At 46.3% G+C, this 17,106-nt stretch overlaps 1 protein-coding gene across 2 annotated transcripts in view; it reads right to left on the reverse strand.

Moving 5' to 3' along the window:
- The window catches only part of LOC138761591 (sperm-associated antigen 16 protein), an 879,716-nt gene that overhangs the window by 33,318 nt on the left and 829,292 nt on the right, over positions 1 to 17,106 (reverse strand). Inside the window, exon 16 of one of the 2 annotated variants that reach the window (XM_069933945.1) lies at positions 16,835 to 16,895. The exons of the other annotated variant lie outside the window; for it this stretch is intronic. Coding sequence (XP_069790046.1) covers positions 16,858 to 16,895 — 38 coding nt within the window. The 3' untranslated portion in view covers positions 16,835 to 16,857. The remainder of the gene's footprint in view (positions 1 to 16,834; positions 16,896 to 17,106) is intronic. 2 annotated transcript variants of the gene reach the window in all.

A 17,106-nucleotide genomic window follows, 5' to 3' on the forward strand; every position in this document is an offset into this window, starting at 1 on the left:
GCCTCAATGAATGTCACCACTGCGGCACTTACATCTACTGTGAGGAGTGGCTTGGTTTTGAATCAGGTCGATTCCTACCTCAGGAAGGACCTGAACTCACTTCAGTTCGGCTGTCGTCACAATAGGTCAATGGGCGACGTTACCTCACTGGCCTTCCACTCTGGATTCGATCACCTGCTGCCTACATCAGGCTGTTGCTCCTTGACTACAGCTTGGCATTCAGCTCCATTGCACTGTATGACCAAACTAAACTTCTTCACTGGCAGGCCCCTATATCAAGGTGAATCAATGACCTAACCTCCGCCGCGCTGAACGTTCACGCAGGAACCACACTGCTGTTTGGATCCAAAGGAATCTATAAATTGACTGATCACACCACTGTTGTTGACGGGAAATTATGAGACGGAGTATAGGGTAGAGATGGAGAATCTGCTTGAGTGATGCCGGAACAACAACCTTCCTCTCAACATCACCATGACCAAGGAGCCTGTTGTTGATTTTTAGGAAGGGGAGGCCGAAGGTCCACACACTTCAGCACACTAATAGAATTAAAGGTGGAGAGGGTTGGTGCGTTCATGTTCCTGCTGGGTGTTCACAAACCAGAAGGCGTCTCCAAGAGCCAGCAATGTGGGAGTCAGCCCGTACCTCTGAAATTAAATCAGGCTGCAAAAGAACACACAGCAAAAATCTCTCTTCACAGCATGTAGATCTGAGTATAAATGTTCAATTCATACATGGGAAGTGAGGATGACTAGTCAGGGGATGTCTCAACAGACATCGCCCTGAGGTCTCAGCTCTCACTTCAAAGATACAGATGGTTGCTTCTATATTTATACAGTTTCAAGTGAGTAAGGGGCAGAATGATCCTCACTCTTAATGTTACATCACTCTATGTATGAAAAAAAATGGCTTCCCAGCCCCGACACCTAGCTTTTTGGTGTTTACTTTTCATAAGACAAAATAGGACGACGCTATGCTAACTTTATCTTTGCTTCTCATTGTATCTGTCCTTGAAAAGTCTGCACAATTGGTGCCTGTTCTTTGTAGCGTAGATAAAAGCTCACACTCGACTTGAGGGAGAATTCATGCTTTTATTAGCTTACAACACAGGTAGGGTTCATGAACGGGCTTCAGAGTCGTTCTGGGTTTAGGTGGGAAACCAGAGTTATATTCGGGACCCTGGGGGATGTGGGGCTAGTCGTCCGAACAGGACATTTCTAGTGAATCCCAGTTCACCCCTTCCTTCAGAATTAAGGGTCTGTGGAAGAAGAGAACGAGGATCAGAAGCCAGGAATAGAAATATTTACAATACTATTTACAGACTTAGGCGGTCCAGGGGTCTGAAGATTCTGGTGGAGCACCTTAGCACCGGGGTGGGGGGGGGGGGGGGTGTCGGCTCCTTGAACCTCCTGGTCCAGCTGTGATGGAAGGGTAGTGGGCTGGGGCTTTGGTTTGATGATAGAGGTGGGTTCACTTTCCTCCTGAACCAGATCCCCTGAGGCCTTGGGTGGGAGTGGGGAAAAAGAGCTCAGTAGCTTGTGGGGTACCTGAGGCAACAGATGTTTGGTTCCGGTGGGTGCCAGGTCCCTGATGGAGACGGTGTCCTCCCTGTCATCCGGGTACTCCACCTGGGCATACGTGGGGTTGGCATGGAGCCATTTCACCCTTTCCACCAGGGGGTGGGTCTTGCTTCTCCTCATGTGTTTCTTGAGAAGGGCCGGACCAGGACTAGTGAATGTAAACATGAGATCAGGTAGCATTGGTTGCAGTGCAGAGTAGTGCGATAGGGAGGACATCCTGCCAGTGTGAGTCGAGAAGGCCTTTTTGCTTCAAGGCAAGTTTGACAGCTTTCCAGCTCGTGGCATTCTCTTTTTCTACCTGCCTGTTCCCCCGGGAGTTGTAACTGGTAGTCCTGCTGGATGCGATGCCCCTCACCAGCAGGTACTGATGCAGCTCATGAAGACCGAACCCCAGTCGCTATGAATATAGCCAGGATACCAAAATGGTGAAAATAGAGTCTAGGGCCTTCATAACAGATGAGGCGGATGTGTCTGGGCACAGGATGGTGAATGGGAAGCGGGAGTACTCATTGATGATCGAGAGAAAACAGGTATTCCCATTTGTGACAGGGAGAGGCCCCTTAAAATTGATACTGAGCTCTTCGAAGGGCCTGGATGATTTAATCAGGTGGGCTTTCGTGGGGTGAAAAAAGTGCGGCTTGCACTCAGCGCACATGGCATGACCTGGTCATCTCCTTGATGTCTTCTACCGAGTAGGGCAAATTGTGGGACTTGGCAAAGTGAGCCATCTGGGTGACCCCTGGAAGGCAGAGCTCATTGTGTATGGTCCACAGTTGACCGGTTTATGCGGAGGCATAGCATCCCCTGGACAAGGCATCTGGAGGGTCGTTAAGGGGCCCTGGCAGGTAGGTGATGTCAAAACTGTAGGTGGAGAGTTTGACCTCCACCTAGCTATTTTGTCATTCTTGATTTTTCCCCTCTTGGCATTATTAAACATGAATGCAACCAAGTACTGGTCAGTGAGGAGCGTAAATTTTCTACCAGCCAGGTCGTGTCTCCAGTGCCTTATGGCTTCTATGATGGCCTGAGCCTCCTTTTCCACAGATGGGTTCTGGAGCTCGTGGCCTTGGAACATCTGTGACAAAAATGCAACTGGCCTTCCTGCCTGATTGAGAGTAGCAGCCATGTCTGAAGCGTCACCTTCTACTTGGAAAGATACATTCTCATCCACCACAGCATGGTGGCTTTCACAATGTGACTTCAGTGGTAATTAAAAGCCATCTGGGCTTCGGCCGAAAGGGGGAAAGTGGTGGCCTTTAAGAGAGGACAAACCTTGTTGGTGTCTTGCGGGACCCACTGGGCGTAATATGAGAAAAACCCCAAACAACTCCTCGAAGCTTTTGTGATTCCAGGGAGGGGAAGCTCTACAGTGGGTGCATCCTATCAGGGTTGGGACCAATGACACCATTCTCCACCATGTAACCAAAAACAGCCAGTCGTACATATTTGTTAGAAATGTAGGTGAGATTCAGGGATCTCGCTGCATGGAGAAAACTCTGGAGATTGGCATCATGGTCTTCCACGGTGTGGCCACAGATGGTGACATTGTCAAGGTAAGGAAAGGTAGCCTTCAACCTGCACTCGTCCACCATCCTGTCCATCTGCCATTGGACAATAGAGATCCCATTGGTAATACCGAAAGGGACACTCCGGAACTGATAGAGTCGACCATTAGCCTCAAATGCTGTGTATGGGCAGTCCTTGGAATGGATTGGCAGCTGGTGATAGGCAGCTTTCAGGTTGTTGGTCGAATAGACTGCATGATATTGTTCACCATATCCGAAATGCAAGGGTGGGTGTATGTGTCCAGGAGTTAATTGTTTGGCTATAGTCAATCACTAACCTAGACTTGTTTTCCCCCTTTAGAAGCACCACTTGCTCTCTCCATGGGCTGGGGCAGAGGTGGGGGGTGGGGGGGGGAGGGTCGATGTTTAGCGTGGAATGGCTGCAAGTGGGTTCTGGTTTTGAGGGCCCTCTGTTCCGAACCGTTATCGGGGGAAGGGGACCATAAAACTCCAAGATCACACTTTTAAGGTAACACAAGAAGTCCAGACCCAACAATACTGGAGCACACAATTCATCTAAAAATGTACATGCAAAATTTAAAAAATTCCCCCGCCCCCCTTCAAATGACAGACGAACTATACAATGCTTCTGTACACACGCCGAATGGGACTGGAATGCTAGAAAGATTCAGTAATTAGAGGGGTACATTTTTAAGTTATATTTTCGCACAATCCATGAGTCTATGAATCTTTCTGTGGAGCCCGTGTCAATCAGGCACTTGGTCGAATGTCCATTTACTTTCACCATCACCATTGAGTTGCTGAGCTGGTGAGGTCTATTCTGGTCGAGGATCAGCAATGCCAGTTTGCTGGAGACGTCATGTTCTTCCTTTGAGTGGCCCCTCCATCCTGAGTCGACCTGTGCAGGTAAGATGGTGCTTACCTTGTGGCGCGGCAAGATGGTCGCCCTCCTTCTTTCTCCTCCTCTGATGATGGCGCTGAATTCGAAATTGAGCCGCTTCAAGATGGCCACTGAGCTTTACGTGCCATTTCCGTAGGCGGTGGGTTGCACAGCAGGTGATCTTGGGTGAGTCCAGGAGCAGTACAGGCTGTGGACTTCCCCGGACCTCCCTTCATGCTGCAGACCCTCACCCAATGTCCCTTCTTCCCACAGCTGGAACACACCGAGTCTTTGGCTGGGCAGCGGGCACGGAAGTGCTGATCCTTGCTGCAGAAAAAGCACTCCCGGGCTCGGGAAGCGGCAGCCGTTAGAGCAGGGCCACCGTTCCTTGGAGAGCATGAGTTCGCTGGCCTCCAGATCATCGTTCTCAAGACTGCCCTGTTCCAGTGATTTGGCCAGCTCGATATGGCTAGCGAGGTCCTTCCTTCCCAACTCAAGCAGTTGCTGCCTCACATACCTTGAGCGGACCCCTGCGACTAGGGTGTCCTGGATCTGTTCATCTTCCTGGACATGCCCCGAAGTGGCTTCATACCTGCACTTCTTAGCCAGTGTCCGCAGATCCAGCAGGTAGTCATCAATTGACTCTCCGGGCTGTTGGCGGCATAGGGCGAGCCTCGTTGGGGGCCTTCATGTAGTGGGCCTTTAGCGCTTCGACGGTGGCCTCATACTTTGGGCAGTGTCGGACCACTGCGTACCCCTTCATCCCTACCCTTGAGATGAGGGCTGACCTCCGGAGCTCATCTGTGTGAAAGATGTCCCTGGTCATATTCAGGTAGGCCTGGATGCAGTCCAGCTAATATAGGAACTCCTCAGCATTGGGGGACTGGGGGTCTATTAACAACATACTGGGCTTGAGCAACGCCTCCATCCTTGGTTGTAAGCTAATAAAATTGTAGCGTAGATAAAAGCTCACACTCGACTGGAGGGAGAACAAATGCTTTTATTAGCTTACAACACAGTTAGGGTTCATGAATAGACTTCAGATGGGTTCTGGGTTTAGGCGGGAAACCAAGGTTATATACGGGCCCATCAGGGAGGAGCTTGGAAGTGGGACCAGTCGTTAGTACAGTACACTTCTCGTGAATCCCAGTTTACTACAATTCTCAAAGCATGTTTGCAAGGTCATATTTGCAGCTGTCTAACTGTTTTCAGCCATTTTATGCCACACTAAAGGTTTGTCAGCCATCTTGTGTTAAAAGCAAAAGCTTTTGCATTGAGATATAAGTCAAAAGCATTAAAATAAGAGATATAAATCATTCTTCTACAGCACATCGAGATAACAGCAAAAAAAAACACATCAAAACCTCTATTTTCTAAGAAGTCTGAGATGATTTTGACGTGCTGCCAAATACTCGATCAACCTTCTAAAATTCACTGTGGAAAATATATTGACTGGCTGCATCACAACCTGGTTTGGTCATTTGTGTGCCCAGGAACACAGCAGAAGGTAGCAAAGATAGCCAGGTCCATCAACGGCTCTACTCTCTCATCCCTTGATGACTTTTCTGCACTGCCTCAAGAATGCGGTCAAAATCACAAAGAACCTCTACCCTCCTGGTCATAAGCGTTTCTCGCTGCGCTTAAACAGGAAAGTCTGCAGATGTTGTGATTGTAGTGCAATACACAAGAGTTCTGGAGAAACTCCGCAGGTCACGCAGTGCCTATAGGAAGTAAATGGCAGCCAACATTTTGGGCCTGAGCCCTTTGTCAAGGCAATCAGGATCTTGAACATTCCCTTACCACACGAGTCATAAAATACTCCGACATCACAAAAAGGCCTGGTTGAAATATTGTAACACTGTGGTAAATGTGAATATTTATTATATATCTTTTTTATTATCTCTTTTAAAACTAATGTAATATATACTATTGTGGCTGCAGCAAGTAAGAATTTCAGTCCCTTTAAACATTATACAATGTATGTGACAATAAACTCGTGAGGCTTGCAATCCTGTGAAGAGTAACTCTGCCCACCATCTACAAATCAGAAGCGTGATGGAATACCCTGTACTTGCCTGTAACTTCAGCAATGTTGAAAAAATGCAAAACCATACAAGGCATAGCAACTTGCCTGATAGGCACCCTATCCACAACCATTCATTCTCTCCACCTTGGATGCAGAGTGAGTTGCAGTTTATACGCAGTGGTTCTCAGCCTTTCTCTTCCCACTCACATTCCACTTGAATTACCCCTCTGCCATCGGGGCTCTGTGATTAGTAAGGGGTTGCTTCAGGTGGGATATGAGTGGGAAGAAAAAGGTTGAAAACCACTGTTTTAATCGTCTCTCATTGACTCGCTCTGTGCACAGTTTCATAACTCTGGGCACACCCAGAATTTAAGGACTGCGGCAGCTTAAGAAGGTAGCTCACAACCACCTTGTCAAGGGCAGTTAAGAACAGGCAATTAAATGCTGGCTCAGCCTGTGAAGCTTAGAATCCTTTGGCAAAGAAGGTCTGGGAAAAGCTTGCAAATTGAATAGAGCTGTTCCACAAAGAGGTCACTTAACCTCCTTGGTGTTTTGCAGTATGTGCAGTGGAAACGATACATGAAATTGAAAAATGCATAGATAAATTGCCGATTCAACTTAGAGCAACGTAGGCCCTGATCAGTGGAGAGGAAGGAAGAAAATGGCAGGGATGTGGCATGTCATGTGTTTGCATGGTTAGGTGCTGTGGGAATGCGAGGGCCAGACCTACAAGAAGAACTGTTTCTTTGGAAGGTGGAATGGCAGTTGGTGGCACTGTCAGATTGGAGGTGGTGAGAAATATGGAAGTTGTTGCAGACATATGGCATTACATGAGAATGATAATGTTTACTGTCATACAGATTGTACGATTTTATGCACCTAAATTCTTACAGTTGAACAGGTCATTGAAAACTACAAAAATTTACAATCTACAATAGAACACAGAGGCAATAAACACACAAAAAAATAATAAATACCACATAAATCCTACTGCAAGAAAATGACTGCAATAGTGAAGACAACCCTTTTGTGGTGTGAGAGCAGATCATTATGAATGTAACAAGGGGAGGTTCAGGAGCCTGGTCAATGTTGGAGAGAAATTGTTCTTGAATCTAGAGGAGCTGGTCTTCAGGCTTCTGTACCTTCTGCCCGAGGGGAGCAGCGAGAAGAGGTTGTGGCCAGGGTGATGGGGGTCCTTTATGACGTCAGCTGCCTTCTTGATGCAGCCTCACACAGACATCTAGAGTGGATGGGAGGTCCAAACCCGTGATGGACCTGGCTGTGTTTGCTACCTGCTGCATTACCAGGTAGTCACATTCATATGCCAGGCTGAGATGCGACCAGTCAGTATATTTTCCAAGGTGCATTTCTGGAAGTTCATGCAAAATTTCCTCAGACTCCTTAGAAAGCAGAAGCATTAGTGTGCCTTCTTCTTGGTCGCCTCACAGGAGAGGTTGAAGGTTTTAACCCATCAATGTAGACAGGTGCATGGTCTCATACCTCTCCTTCCTAAAATCAACAATGAGCTGCTTGGGATTGGTGATTGTTGTTCTGGAACCCCCCCCCCCCCCCCCACCCCAACCAGATTTTTGAGTTCCATTCGGTATTAGGTCTTATCATTTCCAGGTGTTCAGTCGACATCGGTGATTCTGTAGGTTGAGTTGGAGCCGAACTTGGCTACGTAGTCAAGGGTAGAATGAAGAACGAAACATCCAACCAGGGGGTGCACTTGATGGCCATTCAATGAAGGAGGCAGCAAAGTGATAATGTAGGTGGCAGGGAATCCTCGAATGAGAAACTGGAAGATGTACCAAGAGCACTTTTTTAAATAGGGGCATATTGTGAGAATGAATACAGTGGCAGGTGCAGAAATGTGGATAGGAAAGATTTAATTTTAATTTTAATTTAGACATACCACACAGTAACAGGCCATACCAGCCCACGAGCCCATGCTGCCCAAATATCTACAATTGCTGTACATTTTGGAGGGGAGAAAACTAAAGTACCAAGGGAAAACCTTTGCAGGCATATGGGGAGAACATACAATACTCCTTATGGACTGCACTGGATTCGAACCGAGGTTGCTGGCGCTGTAATGGTGTTACGCTAACCATTAATGCTAACCCTGCTGCCCTGGTTCCCTTGTAGAAAGCAAGAAGAGAGAATAAATAATTAAGACAGTCACAAGAGCAAAACACAAAAGCCTACAGACACTGTGATTGTAGTAAAAACACAATGCTGGAGAAACAGCAGGTCAAACAATGTCCTTGATATAGCAAAAATAAAGATATATAACTAACATTTCAGGCTTCAGCCATTCATTGTGTTCCCTTAATGAATGGCTTGATTCGTTGCTATATAAAGTACACTAACTGAACTGCTAAGTTTCTCCAGCATTGTGCTTTTACTACATGATCGCAATGTGGTTTGCATTGTTGCTATAGATTGATAAGACAGTCCCAGATATGGAGGTGGAGAATCAAGGGAAAGGAAGGGAGTCGAGTTGGACCTTGTGAGAAAGAATGGCTGCACAAAAATTACAATGATCAAGGTGATTGCAATCATTGTGCTGGAAAGAGATGGTAGAAATATCCCAGTTGACCAGAACACAAAATATTTCACATACCGTATATTTTGGTGCGTGAGTCATGAAAACTTAAAAAAAAAATTCTTAAAATGCTTAAATGCTTGACTTAAATGCTGGATATACTTTTGAGACTTTAAATTCACCAAAATAAATCCCAGATTGATGTCAATTTGGTGTATAAGTCAATACTGGACGCACCTCCCCACTGTCGTCGCTCGCCAACACCTCCTCACTGCTGGGCACCGCCATAACTGCTCCTACCTGGGACCCTGAGGTCACCGTCGCAACTCCTGCCTGGTAGGCCGAGGTTCCTGCTCCTGCTCAGTGCATGACGTCGCTGCTCCAGCCTCTTGGGCTGACTGGTAGGCCGAGATTTTTACTTACTTAATTTACAGCATTGTTACTTGCGATTGAGGTGTTTTAAAAAGATTTTGGTTGTTTCTGGGAGGCCCGGATGGCCCAAAAAATGGGGGTTGATTTATATGCCAGACACACCATAAAACCCTTAAAGTTAGGCTGAAAAATGGGGGTTGGCACATGCCAAAATATATGGTATGTCTTATGAAGGGGGTGAAATGATATGATTGTATGTACAGGCTGGCCCGCCCTCCTGATGACATCCTCTCCTAGACTCCTCCCTGGACTCCTCCCACATGACCCAGGCCATAAAGTTTAAGTCCCCTCATCCTCTCCTCATTTTCCCTAGCTTTGACCCGGGCCAGCAGTCTCGTGTGTAAAGAAACATATCGTTCCCCTTAGTCTTTGTCTCTGTGATTATTGGGCAACTGGTAGCGCCCAAAAATTTATTACACATGATTTTTTAAGGTCTCTAGAAATGGAGAAGTTGCTGTGCCCCGATCGGCTAGAGGTAGACCCCCAAGTACCGGTCACATCTGAACTCTTCAAACAGTGGGTGAACTGTTTCAATAATTTCTTCGACGCCGCTGAAGTGGTCGATTCCAATGAGAAGAAGCTGAAGGTCCTTCAGGTGCGAGTCGGCCAGAGGGCTTTCCAGGCCATCCGAAGCAGCGCGAGCTACGTTGAGGCGATGGCTGAACTACGGACACTATACAAGCCAAAGGTGAATGAAGTCTACTCCAATTACCAGCTGGCATCCTGAAAACAACAGCCTGGTGAGTCCGCTGAAGAGTTCATCTGATCCTTGGACACACTAGGAAAAGTCTGGGGAACCCCATGGCCACAATATCGTTAACCCAGTGTATGGAAGATCTGGTCCGAGACACCTGTGTGTCAGGATTGAGGTTGGACTATACCTGACAATGTCTCCTCAAGGAGGATCAACTCCCTCTAAAAAGGGCGATCCGACTGATCAGAACTCTAGATTCGGCCCAGCGCCATCTGGAGTCGATCACTGGCAGAAGTGGGCCTATCACGTATGTTCTGCCATGAGGGCCGCCATCCTAAGATTCAGCGTCGGGAGTTACTGACCCGACCACTGCTGCGGTGATGCTGGCATTGTCGAGATGCAATTTCTGCGGATAGGCTAAGCACTCAAGACGCCTCTACCCCGCGAAAGGAGCCACATGCTTGGGCTGTGGGAAGAAGGGCCATTACCAGAAGGTCTGCAGGCCCAGAACCCCATCCAGAAGCAGCACGGCGTGTGTGCCCGAGGAACTTCCGGTACTGACCACGTGCGCGGTAAGAGGGGGAGCACCATCATACCTGTTACCGCTGCCAACCTTTACGCTGTGGCCTACCACATCAATGATGTCACTTCTGCCCACAACGATTTCACTTCCCCCTTTTTGTCCGACAAGGGCAGTGTGGTCAACATGGAGGTCGCCATCTTGGACGGGCCTCCCCACCGACAACGACGATGAGATGCCTGTCCTGGCATCAGTAACCCTGGATCAAGCCAGCCCTCACCCAATTACAAATTCCATGATGCAGATTGAGGAGATCGGAAACAGTTCATCAATCCCCCTTGGTTCGCAACCCCAGGGCTGGTTCTACTATGGAAGCATGTCAGGGGCCATAAGATTTACTCACTGGTGGAAGTGGTGAACCTTATTCAAGCCAACCCCCAATACATGTTTGTGAGGTATCCTGATGGCCATGAGGAACAATACTGATCCGAGACCTGGCGAAGGCTGGAGACCCCAAAACGGCTCTGCTGGCCACCGACCAGACTGCGGATCAGATCGCACTGCACAGGAGCACAACGCTGGAGTCTGAGCCACCTGACTCACCACTGGACTCCTGGGAGTCTACCCCCCCGTAAGGCAGCGAAACTCCCACCCCGACCCTGACGGTTCCCGCCTTGGACTCTCCTGCCATGGCCTCCTCTCTGGAAGAGCAATGCATGGACACGCCGGCCCCTCGGTGGTCTGGCAGAAGGAGGAAGTCACCCGTGCGACTAAACCTCTAGTCTGAGGGAGCATCTGCCTTTCCGCCTGCCCCCTTTTTTTCCCCTCCTCTCTCTTGTGATTGTTCCCAGTGGTTTCTATTTAAAAAGAGGGGTGAATGTAATGATATGGTTGTGTGTACAAACTGGCCTGCCCTCCTGATGACATCCTCTCCTTGACTCCTCTCTGGTCTCCTCCCCTGTGACCCAAGCCATAAAGGTTGAGTCCCCTCTTCCTCTCCTCATTTTCCTTGTCTTGACCCAGGCCAGTAGTTTCATGTGTAATAAAGCCTATCGTTCCCTTCAGTCTTTGTCTCTGTAATTAATGGAGCAACTGATAGTGCCTAACAGGGACCATGCAGATTTCCACACTCATTACCTCTATTTGGAGAAGTGAGACATTTGTTTGGGTGAATAGGGAGCTCACAGTGGTCACAGATGAAGCAGAGGATTTCCATATCTTCTCAGTGGGTGTTGAAGGTGTTAGATTCCCCATAGCAAAACCAATATGATCAAGGAACTGTCCGAGTAGCAGATTTGATTAGAATTGTAGATAGAGGTATAGAATAAGACAAAGGATCAAATAAAAAAAAATAAAGGTGAAAAGAACTGCCTTAAATTTGAGCAACTCGGAAAATAGTGGAGGAGCTCAGTGGCTTAGACAGCAACCCTGGGCAAGCAATAGATAGTCAACGTTTGGGCTGTAACTCTTCATCAGGAAGAGCCTTAAATTTGAATCTGCCAGAAGAAATCCTGTTTGTGGATTTTTGGAAGGTGCTGAAGTGTTGCGTTAGTGCACTATAAAAATGGAAGCCTTGCAGAGATCAGCTTCAGCACTTATGGCCTGATGTTACACTTAGGCGAGTTAGAAAGATATATCAGTTAGTTGACATTCAGTCTTCATAAGAACAGGTTGGCTCACAAAACAAATCTCTCCTTAGTTGGTTAATTAATCCTCCAGTTATATGATATTTCCTTTCTGTATTGATTCTGCCAAAATACACTACATTAAATTGCATCTGCCCTATGTCTGCCCATGGCTTCCATCTGACCAATATCCAATTGAGATTTATTACTATTCTGTATGCTACATGTCAAGTTTTGTATGAGTGATTCAATTATGGAGTAAAATTGATTGCTGGATGTAATTGGGAGTTGTATAGACCTCAGAGTTCACATTGAAATTATGTGGGTTATATGCTGACACAAGGAAGACACTGCATGTTGATGTATAAGAAATGTTACTGCTATTGAGTTAGTTCTGAGAGGAAGAAGCAGTGTGAGCCTTAAACAGAAATGCAGGTTCTAACATGTATGACAAACAAATTCTATTCCATCTGCCTTTGTTGGCAAAGATTGAGGTAAATGGCAATGAGAGATGAAGTTCTTGGAATTTTGGTGAGATCTATGTTTTGGGAGGCAGGTACCCCTTGTCCTTGAATCCTCTCGACTTGTGCCATCTCTACCATTACAGGTATGTCTAGAGGAAAAGGTGCTATCCCAGAACTGTTAATCGAAGTTCAGCTCCAGCTAACCAGTTAAGGACTCACATTTTGTGAGCTTCTTTTTAATTTTACGAGCTTTTATTTTATTTTACGAGATTGCTGTTTGTGTCCAACTCCCAAAATTAATATGGCTGAAGTGCATAACTGTAAATCCTTGGCAGCCAGAATAAACAGGTGTGGGACTGCAGAGTTTCAAGCAAAATATTTTTGGTAAATGTGAACTTGACCAGTTCCAACCCATTTCGTTGAAATAACCAGATATCATAGACTTTAGCCTACTGATAAAAGGAAAGGAAACAGATATAATACTGTTATGGTCATGACTTTTAGATACTCCACAGAAAAATAATATAGAAATCATAAGCCATTAGGGTATAAGGAAGAAAATATAATTTAATATTGACCAGACTCTATTCAACTACTTTTGTCAAATGAAACAGGAGACAAAGATTAATATTGGTTCATATTCCTAGCTCTACTCCACAACAGAGTCTGGTCATCCTGTCTTTCCTACCACATTCCAGTTGTGAACAGTGTTGAGATCTGTTTGCTTGTTGATGCCAACATTTCTGAATGGCTTCAGATTCAGATTTCTGATTTATTGTCAGAGTACATACATAACATCACATACAACTATGAGATCCTTTTATCTGTGGGTGAGGGGGAATTTCCACTTATTGGTAGTGCAAAGAAACTGTTTGCTGCCTATACATGTAAACAGACAACAAATGTAAACACAAGGTTGGCACCATAATGAAAGCTAGAGGGGCACTAGCATGTTAGATGGGGTCACAGTGCAGTGCTCATAAACTCACTTGGGGGGGGGTGTGCTGTTAACATAGATGCTAGTGATGTGGCCTGGAGTGGGTGGAGAGTCGCTACCATGCGTCAAGCTAGACGCTAGTGAAGCTTGATGCCTGCTAGTGATGCTGGAGGGGATGGGGGTGGGCCTGATGGTGAGAGATGGCCGTGACCATACAGGGGGCATAGCACCTCACTTGGGGGCGGCAATTTCCACAGATGCACCCCCCCCCCCACCCTTGGCACCGACCCTGTGTAAAAAAACTGACTGCAATGCAGAGAGAATTTAAAAAATCAATAAAGTGCACTAGTAAGAGTCCTTAAATGAGTCCCTGATTGAGTTTGTCATTGAGGAGTCTGATGGTGGAGGGGGAGAGTCTTGTGGTACCTCTAGCTCTTTCCTGATGGCAGCAGTGAGAACGGAGTGTGTGTTGGATGATGTGGGTCTTTGATAATTGCTGCTGCCCTCTGACAACAGCACTCCCTGTAGATGCTCTTGATAGTGGAGAGGGTTTTGCCTGTAAAGTCCTCGGCTGTTAAGGTTCAATTCTAGTTCAAATCCTAAAGTCCAACCAGTCCATGATTTAGAATGAGATGTTAGAAATGTGATGTCATAAATCATAAACATTCAGATTAACGTGACTGCAGATTTTGGAAGAGAGATTTTCTAGATTTACTATTTTTATTCTATTTGTAAATAGCATGAATACTAATTCCAAACTGGGACCAACGATACCATGGTAGTGGATTGTATAAAGAAAGGTGCTGAGTCAGAATACCCAAGGGAGATTGAAAACTTGGCTGTGTCCACTACCTTTTGGAGGGCTTTACATTCAGGAGTATTGGTGTCTCCATACCAGAATATAGTGCAGCCAGTCAGCATACTTTCTGCCACATCTCTGTAGAAATGTGCCAGGGTTTCTGGTGTCATACCAAACCTCCACAAACTCCTGAGGAAGTAGACATGATTTCTTCATGATGCCATTAATTTGTTAGGTCCAGGAAAGATCCTCCAAGATAGTGACTCCCAAGAACCTAAATTTTCTTACCCTTTCCACCTCTGATCTCCCAAGGATCACAGGATTTTACACCTTTGGCTTTCCCTTCCTGAAGTCAACAATTGGCTCCTTAGTTTGGATGGCATTGAGTGTGAGGTTGTTGTTGGTGTACCATTCAGCCAAGTTTTCAATCTCCCTTGGGTATTCTGACTCAGCACCTTGGTGCCTGCCACATTGACCACTGCCAGTGGGCTGATATCGCCTCCAACCGTGCATCTTGGGGCCTCACAGTTCGGCGGGCAGCAACCTCCTTTGAAGAAGACCGCAGAGCCCACCTCACTGACAAAAGACAAAGGAGGAAAAACCCAACACCCAACTCCAACCAACCAGTTTTCCCTTGCAACTACTGCAACCGTGCCTGCCTGTCCCGCATTGGACTTATCAGTCACCAACGAGCCTGCAGCAGACGTGGACATACCCCTCCATAAATCTTCATCATAAATCATAAACATTCAGATTAATGTGACTGTAGAGCTTCAACATGACCTCTCTACTACTGAACTCAATCCCCCAAGCAACTTGTCCGTGAACTACTCTTTGCAGACGATGCCGCTTTAGTTGCCCATTCAGAGCCAGCTCTTCAGCGTTTGACGTCCTGTTTTGCGGAAACTGCCAAAATGTTTGGCCTGGAAGTCAGCCTGAAGAAAACTGAGGTCCTTCATCAGGCAGCTCCCCACCATGACTACCAGCCCCCCCACATCTCCATCGGGCACACAAAACTCAAAACGGTCAACCAGTTTACCTGTCTCGGCTGCACCATTTCATCAGATGCAAGGATCGACAACAAGATAGACAACAGACTCGCCAAGGCAAATAGCGCCTTTGGAAGACTACACAAAAGAGTCTGGAAAAACAATCACCTGAAGAAACACACAAAGATCAGCGTGTACAGAGCCGCTGTCATACCCATGCTCCTGTTTGGCTCCGAATCATGGGTCCTCTACCGGCATCACCTACGGCTCCTAGAACGCTTCCATCAGCGCTGTCTCCGCTCCATCCTCAACATTCATTGGAGCGACTTCATCTCCAACATCAAAGTACTCGAGATGGCAGAGGCCGACAGCATCGAATCCACACTGCTGAAGATCCAACTGCGCTGAGTAGATCACGTCTCCAGAATGGAGGACCATCGCCTTCCCAAGATCGTGTTATATGACGAGCTCTCCACTGGCCACCGAGACTCTTTTGTGTAGTCTTCCAAAGATGCTATTTGCCTTGGCGAGTCTGTTGTCTATCTCTTTGTTGATCCTTCCTCACTCTTGATGGAACCGCGCTCCGATGAGCACTTCAATACACAGCTTTTACGTTTCCTCCTTCATCGGTATGTGGGTTGGAAGTGGTAAGTCTACAATTCACTCGCCCTTGTGAGGGAGGAGATTTTCCCTGAGAGAATATCTGCCGGCCTCATCAACCATGAAAGCGGGAGCAGCAGGGCCTCTCAATCAACAGTCCATTGACGGCTATGAGACAAGGGCAGTTCAAAGTTGGGACTTCGTAAGAACGGAGACGCTGATTATTACTTGCAAACTGCTCATGGATTTCAGATATTCAAATATTTGTATAGCTGGTCAACACCAATCAGCACTGAATTGTCTAAATTTGCCCACTTCAGTTTTATGAACTAAAAGTACTGTGCAGTATGTGTAAAACTCCCTTGCTTCATTATTCTACTTTCTTAGCTTTCTTTATAAGGGATTCACATGCATTGCAAAGTTCAGGGGTGGGGCCAAGGCTGTGAGTCATAAGAACATAAGAAAGAGGGGCAGGAGAAGGCCATCTGGCCCATTGAACCTGTTCAGCCATTCAATGAGATCATGGCTGATCTGATGAGAGTTTCATCTCCACCAACCTGCCTTTACCCATATCCCTCAATTGCTTGACTATGTAAAAATCTATCCAACAAATACCTGGATTTGAGTCTTAACCTCAAAGAATAGTCATGTGGTACTTTGTATTCTAAAGCACTTTCCACATTTATTCACATTAAATTCCATCTGTATTTCCTCATCTTGGTTTGCTCTGATCTTTTGAAAGCTCCTTATGTTGTTTATAATTGGCCAAGTAACTTAGGTTGCCTTTAATAATAACTCACTTTAAAGTTATACCAATTTTGAACAATGCACTCAGGGCAGAATCACACCTGCAGAAGTGTTTTTGCAATCTAATTTACATTAGATCTCCTTTTGAAAATTCAGTTGGAAGTGTTAGTTTGCTACCCGGGCTATTACTGCAAAGCATTCCAATACACCAATGAATCATGGATATGGTGTCATTGAATCATGCTCTGTGTCTAAATTTAAAAATTTTCAGCCCATGAGTCCATGCAGCCTAATAACCCCCAATTAACCTACACTCCCAGTATGTTTTGAACAGTGGGAAGAAACCAAAGTCCCCGGGGGAAGCCCACACAGACACAGAGAGAACATATAAATTCTTAAAACACCACCCCGGATTCAAACCCTGGTCGCTGTCACGGTAGTAGCATCGCGCTAACTGGTATACTAACTGTGTCGCTCAATCTTGTCTGTGTTATCCACGTGAAAGCCTTGCTGGTTTTATCTGGATCCCTACGAATGAGAGAATGCATACTAGGAATTAGAGAAAAAGATCCTTTCGCAGAATGTTGTAGTACTGCAGTTTGGCCATGGGTTAGGATGGTCCACGAAGAGCCTGCAAGGGAAGGTGCTCAACTCCCTCATAAAGTGTTGGCACAAGTTGGACAACACAAATGTGCTCCTGCATTAACCTATTATTATTCTAGGCAAACCAACTTAATAA

The sequence above is a fragment of the Narcine bancroftii genome, chromosome 4, assembly GCF_036971445.1.
Source record: "Narcine bancroftii isolate sNarBan1 chromosome 4, sNarBan1.hap1, whole genome shotgun sequence".
Taxonomy (NCBI): domain Eukaryota; kingdom Metazoa; phylum Chordata; class Chondrichthyes; order Torpediniformes; family Narcinidae; genus Narcine; species Narcine bancroftii.